At 47.0% G+C, this 9,417-nt stretch overlaps 1 protein-coding gene across 7 annotated transcripts in view; it reads right to left on the bottom strand.

Annotated features, from left to right (window-relative positions):
- The window catches only part of RECQL5 (RecQ like helicase 5), a 38,683-nt gene that overhangs the window by 29,038 nt on the left and 228 nt on the right, over positions 1–9,417 (bottom strand). For 5 of the 7 annotated variants that reach the window (XR_001864919.1, XR_001864918.1, XR_001864920.1 and 2 more), the window contains exons 2-8: positions 8,961–9,091; positions 7,682–7,803; positions 5,435–5,953; positions 4,769–4,874; positions 4,143–4,254; positions 1,813–1,975; positions 1,376–1,458 (exon numbers count right to left, since the gene is read on the bottom strand). Coding sequence is in view for 4 of the 7 variants with exons in the window: in XM_017743212.1 (XP_017598701.1) it covers positions 1,376–1,458; positions 1,813–1,975; positions 4,143–4,254; positions 4,769–4,874; positions 5,435–5,953; positions 7,682–7,803; positions 8,961–9,091 (1,236 nt within the window). In the remaining 3 variants the exon portion in view is untranslated. Of the gene's footprint in view, positions 1–347; positions 1,111–1,375; positions 1,459–1,812; positions 1,976–4,142; positions 4,255–4,768; positions 4,875–5,434; positions 5,954–6,085; positions 6,334–7,681; positions 7,804–8,960; positions 9,092–9,417 lie in introns of those variants that run through there. The other 2 variants (XM_017743215.1, XM_017743213.1) reach the window with 2 other exon arrangements.

Genomic DNA, 9,417 nt, shown 5'->3' with positions numbered 1-9,417 from the left:
AAAAAGAAATGCAACGTGGCTTTTCTTTCCATAGCACCTCAGTCTCCTGTAGAGTTATGAGCAGGGAAGTCAGGCAGTGGTGCTGCAAGATGTGACTCTGGGATGCACATCCCATGATACACAGGAGGAAGAACGTATCAAGCTGAGGAAGGGAAGAAAAAGTCTGGGAGGTGTGATTGCTGATTAGGTCAGTGATAGTCCCTTACTCAGATTATTACTTTGAGGGTGGTGAGATACTGGCACAGGTTGCCCAGAGAAGTTATGGATGTCCTATCCTTGGAAGGCCAGGTTGGATGGGGCTTGGAGCAATCTGGCCTGGGGGAAAGTGTCCCTGTCCATGGCAGGGGGTTGAACTAGGTTGTCTTTAAGGTCCCTTCCAACCCAAACCATTCTATGATTGTACAAACCCCAGCCACAACAGCCATCTGTGAGCTGGGAACACACCCCAGAAAGAGCAGAGCTGCTTAGACAAGTGGATCAAATTCTTAGAGCAAGAAGCCTCCCAGCAGCTACTTCACAGCATCACCTTGACTTTGGGTAAAGAAGTGCCCCTTCAAGTGCCCCAGGGCTCAGTGTTGTGCCACAGTTCAGTACTAGCAAGACTACCCCATAAACCCAGGATCTGTTTGCCAAACGTGCCATCGAGGAGAGAACACGCTCACCACGGCACCAGAAAAGCAGCACGTGGTACATTCAGGCTGAAAAAGCTGTCCTAGAGCCACGTGTGAAAAATGAAACAAAATGAAGAACTTGTAAGCAAGCCAAACAAAGACCATTTTCAGTTAGTGAACACACACTTCTCTCTTCCTGGCAAAATCATAGCTTTGATGTCTTATCCAGCATAGAACAGCAATTAGTACAATTATAGTGTACAGGGCATGAACTAAACCTGAACAAGGCATGTTGTGGTTGCTAGTCTGCATTTAGATTGGGCACATCCATAATTTGAGCCTGCTTCTGAAACATTCTAAACACCATCAGGTCCTTCTAAGGTCAATGAGAATCACAGACACTTTGTAGAGCGGAGACACTGAGATTTAATGTTTCTGTAAATCTAAATCCTTCCATCCCATGGCTTTCTGTTTGTCCCCTTAAGAGAAGGGTGATGTACTGAAGGAGAGAGTCAAAACAAAAGCAAATGCAACTAAGTCAGCCCATCATCAAAGACAGAATATTGTAAAATACATCACCAGAGAAGTTAAACATCCCCCTGACTTGGTCAGACTCCAAGACCAACATCTCAGTTAACTCAGAGGTGGGAGTCATGAGAGATTTCTCAGGGACACATGCAGGATCCCAGCCATAACAGTTTCTTGGAAGAACAGGGCATGTTTTCCCCAACATTAACAGCAGTGTTTGAAAGAAGTGCACTCACCCCAGCTCCTCACAGAAGTTCACAATGGCATCAAAAGCTGTCATCATAGCTTTGTCAGACTCTTTTAAGGTGCCTTTTTTTTCCTGAAAGTAGATGAGACAAGGAACTATAGTCTTCAATTTAAATATACACAGATAGAGTAACTCTAGCAATGACCAAATCCAACCCCTCTGAGCAATATGGCAAACAGGTACAGACACCTCCCTGTCTCTGCTCCAACTTCTGCTCACCCATTCCTCTCTAATAGAGCTGGCTCTGGCAGCCTTTTCCTTCCCTGCTTCCCTTCCTTCTGCTATCCCTTGCAACCGGGCTCCAGACAGCTCTAGACTCAAGAGAATTTCATTTCATCTTTTCATATTCAGAGGTTACTGCAGGCAAATCAGACCAGAGCCAAGGCAGTGTAACCAGGCAGGTGGGCAGTGTTCTGCAGCTCTCACCTGGATGTTAGAGAGCTCCTTCTTGATCAGGAAGCTGACTTGATCCCGGTCATTCCTTGAGTAATAGAGGCGGCAGCAGGATGGTTTTCCATCTCTCCCAGCTCTGCCAGACTCCTGGTAATATCCAGCCATTGACTTGGCAATATTCCAGTGAGCAACAAATCTGCATGTGGTAAACCAGGGAACATGAGGCTGCAGGTTTCTCAGAGCACTGCACACACCCATGTGGTGTCTGTGGGCATCAACAACAGCAAAAAACACGGCAGCAAAACATAAAAGAGGATGGAGCACAGCAAGAGATTTTGCACACTGAAGTCCTCTTAACACACAAGACATGGAAAGCAACAGAGCTGTAAGAAAACAAATGCACCTGGACAGCACATGAGCAGGATGTCACTACAACTGGATGGAAAGGAATGAGCACATGAATATCCCAAACATGCATAAAACTGTGCAGCTCTGAAGACTGAGAGTAAGGACACTAAATGAAGGAGTTTGGGAGATTTTACCATAAAACACAGCATTAATAAAAAATTTGTATTTATTTTGTCGGACACAACTGCACCGTTATAAAATACATTTTTAGATACATGATTTTAAAAAGACACTTAGCCAAAATCTCCATGGGAAACTCCACCTCACTGTGCTTCTCAGATGAAGGCAACCTTTCTAAACAGCAAATACGACTACAGAATCATTACTAAATTTTATGTAATCTCTGCAGGAAGGTTTTCAACACAGCACTGCAAGACTACTTTAAACCTGCTTGTACCTGACTATTCAGCAATTTCAGCTTATACCTGTTTTGAGAGGATTTGACAGCACAGTAATGTTGCCAATGTTTTCAAGCCTGCCTCAAACCCAGCATGACCCAAGGGCACGTATGATGCATATGGGTGTAGCTAAAGCTTAAATGACAAAAGCAAGCAGACGTGTTTCTTCAAACACAAACAGCCCAGGAACAGGCCAAGCAGGAAGCATCAGAGCCCTACACATTTAAACACCATCAGGAAGTTTGCTGAAGAAATTGATAAATAATTTTAAGCAGAACTGAATTTACAGTGAAGAGAAAGGAGCAGATTCCATCAGGAAAAAAAAGAGACACCACCTCTGTTTTCCCTTTTGTCCAGAAGAGTCACCTCTAGAAGTTGTCAGACCTGATCTTATGTGATAACATGCATGAATACTCAGAAATCTGCCAACACAGAGCAAAGGCTAAGCAGCAGTGCCTTGTTAACTAGGCTTGGGTATAATGTCCTTTAAGTTATTTTTTAAAAACCCTGTAAAGAATAATTTTAACTCCATTCCTTGTAAACTAACCAGGTTACAAGCGTGTATCAGCTATATTTCACTTTCAGTCAGCCCTATGCATTTCAGTTACTCTTTGACTTTTTTAATGACCACTGGACAGGGCAGAGTGGCTTCAGCAGGTCATTAATTTGTGTCCTAGGAGACTCCTCATGTCTCTCTTTGGAAAGATGCATCAAGGAGTAAAATTGTCACTGTTATGGGGTCCTGTTTCCTGGCAGCACAGTGACACAGGCAGAGGGATGGCCCAGTTGTGAACTGATGGGATTGGCTCAGTGATATCCTGCCCTTCTCTCACAGTGTTCAGAGCAACTTCTGCATGTGGATTTTAGAGATCAGGTCTGTTGTGGGTGTTGTCGGAGCTGCACCTGAATTATCCCTCTAGTAAGTGATTACAATAATAACTCAGCACAGCTGTAGTGCAGGGCAGGAATTCTAACACAGAGCCCTTATGGGGACAGCAATCTCAGAGGAACAGCAGTGGAAACCATGTGCAAAGTTGGAACTATTGGACTGGAACTGTATTTTTATATGGCTACTGCCATTTGTGAAGGGCTATTTTTTCCCCATAGCATTGCAAGAGATCTCCAAAAAAAGCTGGCTCTGACTATTTTAGTAGAGGGTGGATGAATTATTTTAGGTGCAGATTTTCTTTCCACTGCTTTTTAACAGCAGCTATTGCACTAAGAGAAGTGAAAGAGACAGCTGTGACTGCACTGAGATGGCTCTTTCTGAAACCCTGGAGGGTGTGGCAGAAAAGCATTCCTCCAATTTTCTTGATTTTGAGGATGACTGGCAAAGAGAAGCTCTGCTGCCTTGTGTTTAATATTTTTACAAAGCCCTCACAGGTTTGGTTTTGTTACTCCTAAGATAAGAAACTTCCAGCAATGGTTTTGTTGGTTTAAGCAAGTGTTCATCAGGCAGTTGAGTCAGATATATTAGATAACAGAGAGACCGAGACTTTTCCTTCCCCCTGCTCAGGTTTCAGTCTCTGATGGTGCACAACACTCAGCCTCACACACCTGACATTTGCTTTGTCTACTCCCATTCCAAAGCTGATGGTTGCAACAATGACAGGGATCTTCTCCTCCATCCATTCATTCTGGACTGAAGTCCTGTCAGCTGCCTTGAGTCCTGGGAAGGAAAAGAGAAGAAAGTAAACACCACCACAAAAAAAAAATAAAACAGAAACAACCAACCTCCCCCCTCCCCCAAAAATCCCACAAACAAAACAAAACCAAAAAAAAAGCAAGGAAAGAAACGAGGATTTTCTTTCTCCTCCATTCCCCCACTTCAGGCCAACTCCCTCACTAAACTGACTGATGTACACACTCCTCTCAGTGTTTAAACTGGCCTGGGATGAAGCAGAAGTCAGCAGCAGCTGTTTTTATTCGAAAGACAAAAATCTAGCTCCCCACCCAGGATAAAAGCAGTTGTTATATTCAGGCCATGCAAGATCCAACAAAACCAACAGTTCTGGAGACAAGGGAATGTCATTGTGGTGAAGGCCCTGCACTTACCTCACAGACCTGATGTGTGAGCTTCACACAGAGTGCAGAGCATGCCTAGAAAGCTCTTTTCTATGTAGCCCCAACCCAGGTGGCACAGTTCAGTTCTCCCAGCTAGTAAGAGATGCAGACTCCAGTACCTGCATGGTAGGCCTTGGCTTTCAGCCCTCGGTAGCTCAGCTCAATGGCCAGCTGGTCACACACATCCCTCATCCTGCAGTACACGATGCCACAGCCGGAGTACACCTGGGAGCCAGGAGACAAAGGCCAGGACACTGCCTGAAGTCAAACAACAAAGCTGCAAATACAGCCCCCTCATCCTCTCCCAGCACACACAAGGCAAGAAGCATCTCAGAAACACTCAGGTGCAGAGGTTATAGCTGAGCTGCTGAGAGCTGTTTTGGGAATTGGTGTTAGAGCAGGAAATTCAACCCTTCAAATGCTTCTGCTCACCCTCGCCACACTATGAGAGCAGAAGACAAACACACAATGATCACCCAGGATGTGACAAACCAAGGTGGAAATGCTTGTCCCATATTCCTAATCAATTCTCTTTTAGACTAACCCCCTTCTGAGGACACCTCTGAAAGGAACCCAGCCTTCACATTCTATCTGTTTTAGAGGAACTGAAAAACATACATGTGCACTTTTAGAGGATTTAGAAAACACACATGAGCACTTTCCTTGCTGGGACCTCCTCCCTTCCTGTCACAGATCTGGCAGGGCCCCACCAACCCCTAGAAGGTCAAGGACCATTAAGGTAGATTTTGTCCAGTTTAGTTTTCTTCCCTAAAGGTAAAACGTACCCCGGTGGTGCCCTTCACTTCAAGCGCCTTCAGACAGAAATCCTTCAAGTTGGCGTACGGATCAGTCAGGAGCTCTTTGAACTGCACATCATAGAACAAGTTAGATCTGAAACAAGGAGTCTTAAAGGTGGAAAGCGGCTGCTTGAGCTTGAGTGCTGCCACCACGTCCTCCTGGACCTCCCTGGTGGCAGTGGCAGTCAGGGCAACGCAGGGGGTGTGGGGGATGCGGGCGCGCAGAGCGCCCAGGCGCAAGTAGTCGGGGCGGAAGTCGTGTCCCCACTGGGACACACAGTGAGCTTCATCAATGACCAGGTAGGACAGGAGGTTCCTGGACACCAGGGAGGTCAGTGTTGGCTGGAAGGAAGAGGCAGCTGCCATCTCTGGGGTGAGGTACAGGAGCTTCACTTGGGGCTTCTCACTTGCCAAGTCAGCCAGGATGGTTTTCTTCTCCTGGGCAGACAGCTTGGAGTTCAGAGAGCAGGCTTTGATCTTCAGAGCCAGCAGGTGATCTACTTGATCCTAGAGCGAATACAAAATTGAAATGAAAATCAAATGGGAATAAAGAAAGTCACCAGCACCAAGAGATTAGTAGGGAGAGCTAGGTGAGGCCCCAGTTCCACCTCCAGGATCAAATCCCGGGACAACACACACCTACAGTCCTGTTATTTACATCAATTCCAGATGCCTTTTTCTTCACCTGTGAGTTCCATCCAGCTCTTACATTCAACTGCATTTTTGTGCATCCATTCACTTTAAGACAGTCTTTTTGCTGCTAGGGAACATCAGCAGGGATCTGTGCAAAACAACTCATCACAGGCACCGTGAGCTGAACAAGCCACCAACACGTCTCAGTATTTACACCACGGAGTTGTCACAGATGGAAAATGAACACTCCCACCCTGCAAGAACAGGGAGCATTTCACTCCAAAATAACTGAAGGATGTTCTAACACAATTGAGACAGGATAAAGTATAAGGATCACGCAAATCACCACTGCAGCAGAACCAGAAGCATGGATGAGAATCATGTCATGAAAACCAAGAAGAAAGCGCGGCATCGCGTCCAGATGAACACTGAGCAAACAAATTCACTTCCCTCTCCCCTGCTCACTTGCACTTGACTAGCACCCAACATTTCAGGATATGAATAGTCCTGAAAAACAGGTATCTCATTATTTTACTCAATATCTGGTTTCAGTCATTGATTTAATATCTGCTTCTGTTTTCTGTTCACACAGTCACCCCCCAGCCTTCCCTGTAACGAACTGCACAGGCTGAACTCCTGAAGTTTGGCTACACTGAAATACATCATGATCACTTCAGGCACAGCCACCCCTTCTCAGGGCTTGATGAGAAGACCCTGGAGGTTCACTCCAGCTCTTTTCCCTAAGACTCATCGAGCCCATCTTAACCTGTTCTTATCAATGGTATATCTTAACTTCCACTTGTAATATTGGCCATGCTGGAGTTTAATCAGTAATCCTCACACTTGGAAAAAATTCACTCTTTATAGTATCTTTCTGAGAAGTATCACCAAGCCTGCTATAATTCTTAATGTGTATTACAGTGAGACTGTGAAGGAGTTAAAATCATTCCACAAACAACAAACCCTAAACCAGCAGCCTGCAGCACCAGATGTCAGGCAGTGCTAATGGTCTACACAAGTCTAAGCAATGCTACAGCTGCTCTTACAGGGAACTGTTTCTCCCAACAGGTGATGAAACAGTAGAAAAGGCAAAATAGAGGGAAAAAAATCTCACAGATGAAAGTGCTCATGGAGCAGCTCTGCCAAACCACCTTCTTCCCATCACAGACTGACTGCAACGAAAAGACATTTTGATGCAGAATGAATTGTGCCTTCAAAGGCAACTTCATCACTCCTGGAGTTATTACTTTATAGGTAAAAGGGCAGGTTTTTTTCTGGGGAAAGAGCCATCTTTTGGTGCATTTGAGTTAACTCTGCTTTGCTGCTTATGTCTGGAGAAAATGGAGGAAGGCCCAGTTATAAAAACCACCGGGTTATTATTGAAGGAAAAAACATCCTTCTAGAGAAATGCAAAGTACCATACAAGAGATACTCTGCTGTCCTCGCCCATCCCAGGGTAAGAAAAGTACATTGAGGTATCAGGAGAATCCAGAGACATCAGCAGCAGAGACTTGTGGGCAGAAAGGCAAGAGGCAGCTGTGCCTCCAGAGTCTCCCAACCCCTTCCCTGACTGCTGTTCCCCAGCTAACAGGAGACAGTTACCTGAATCAGTGCAATCAGAGGTGAAATGACAATGGTGATGCCCACTGCCAGAACTGCAGGAAGCTGGTAGCACAAGGATTTCCCTGCCCCTGTGGGCATGCACACAAAGACATCCTTCTCTCCTGCAAAAACAACAGAAGAAAGCTCAAGGCTTCTGAGTGGTGGTGAGTTCCTGGGGCTCAGGCTGGAGGGGTGGGCAGAAACAGCACATGTGTGCATGTACCAGGTGGTATAGCAACAAAACAACTTCATTTTAGGTTCGAAAAGCACAGCAATACTTTGCATGCCAGCAGTGGTTTCCTTCAAAGAACCTCAGATTGCTTTGTAAACATTTAGAGGCAGCAGTACAAAAGTACCAGAAAATACACAGAAACCAAGATGAAGTGAAGGTATTCATGCTAAATCTCCTCCAGAAAAGCTGCTCTCCCTCATTTTACAGACCTCCACTTACCACATTACCAGCCCCATGACAGAACTTCACCACGTCCTCTCAAAGCTTATCCCAGAAAGGTCCCTCATAGGAAACAGGAGGTGGAAATCTCAACCCCATGGGTAATATCCTGCAGGGAGTGACTGTTCCCGCACTAACCAGGATCCAATTCAAGCCAGGAAGGTGCCAATGACACCAGGTTAATAGGCAGAGACACCTTGCACATAGAACCCCACTTCTGGCAGGTCTGTTGAGTGGTGATAGATGGAAACTGAACTGGGCACTGTTCTGATTCACACTGAGAGAGCTGCTGAGGGAGCTGGCAGCTTGTTTGTGTGAGCTGCCTGTCCACCCCCAGCTGGGTGTTGGGGTGTGTGTCAACACCAGGACAAAAATGTTTCTGATAATGGCCCCATGATTCTGAGGATCTCAGCTATGCCAAGAAATCAAGTCCTCCACTGGTACTGTCTCTAATACAAGGACAGTTTTACTCTGAAAATGTCTGAATGTTAACAGGTTTGAGGCCATCTGATCACAAACACACTGGGCAGGTGTGAAGAGACAACCAGAGAAGACACCAACAATGCTGCACTTCACCATTTCCCATTTCCATGGCTGATGCAACCATGGTGTTACAAAACAAATGAAAGAAGATGCAGAGCTCGTGTGCAGCACGTGCTCCTGGGCCACCAAAACCATCTCAGAGCAGAGGAGGGCCGGGTGATCCTGCTTAGTCCAGGTGACGTGTGCTCACAGCAGGCTCGATACCAACTCCTGCAGTGTCATCCCCACACGGAGAGATGGACACCCGGCCGTGCTCCTCCACACGTCTCCCATGCCGAGCCTCACCTCTCGCCACAGCCATGGTCGCACTTTCCTGCAGGGAAGTCTTGAAAGACTCGAACCCGAAGACTTTCTGCAGCGTTTTCCGGACCCTGCCCTCCAGGCCCGGGGGAGCCTTCCCGCTCATCCTAAGGATGCTGCGAACGGTGACAGGAACCTGAGCTGGACCCGGGCGCTGCCAGCCTCCTCTGCCCGAGGCCTGCCCCGACCCACCGCCACCTGCACGAGCTCCCCCACAACTGCCCTGCCACCCTCCCCCTTTTGCCGTGTCTCTCAGGGATGCTTATCCAGGCCCCCTCACTGCAGAGGGCCACAGGATGTTTACTCTGGGTCAGCCCCCTCTCCATGGGGGCTCATAGCGGGGGGGGGCTCGCTGCCCACCAGACCCTCTCGCACCCGACATGGAGGGGGGAGGGGGATGGGGGCAGGCGGCGCCCTCTCACCCCCCCCTCCCCCCCTCCCC

This window comes from Corvus brachyrhynchos, unplaced genomic scaffold (assembly GCF_000691975.1).
Source record: "Corvus brachyrhynchos isolate BGI_N302 unplaced genomic scaffold, ASM69197v1 scaffold148, whole genome shotgun sequence".
Classification (NCBI taxonomy): domain Eukaryota; kingdom Metazoa; phylum Chordata; class Aves; order Passeriformes; family Corvidae; genus Corvus; species Corvus brachyrhynchos.
Note: the sequence above shows the minus strand (reverse complement) of the source record. Positions and strands in the feature narration are given on the sequence as shown.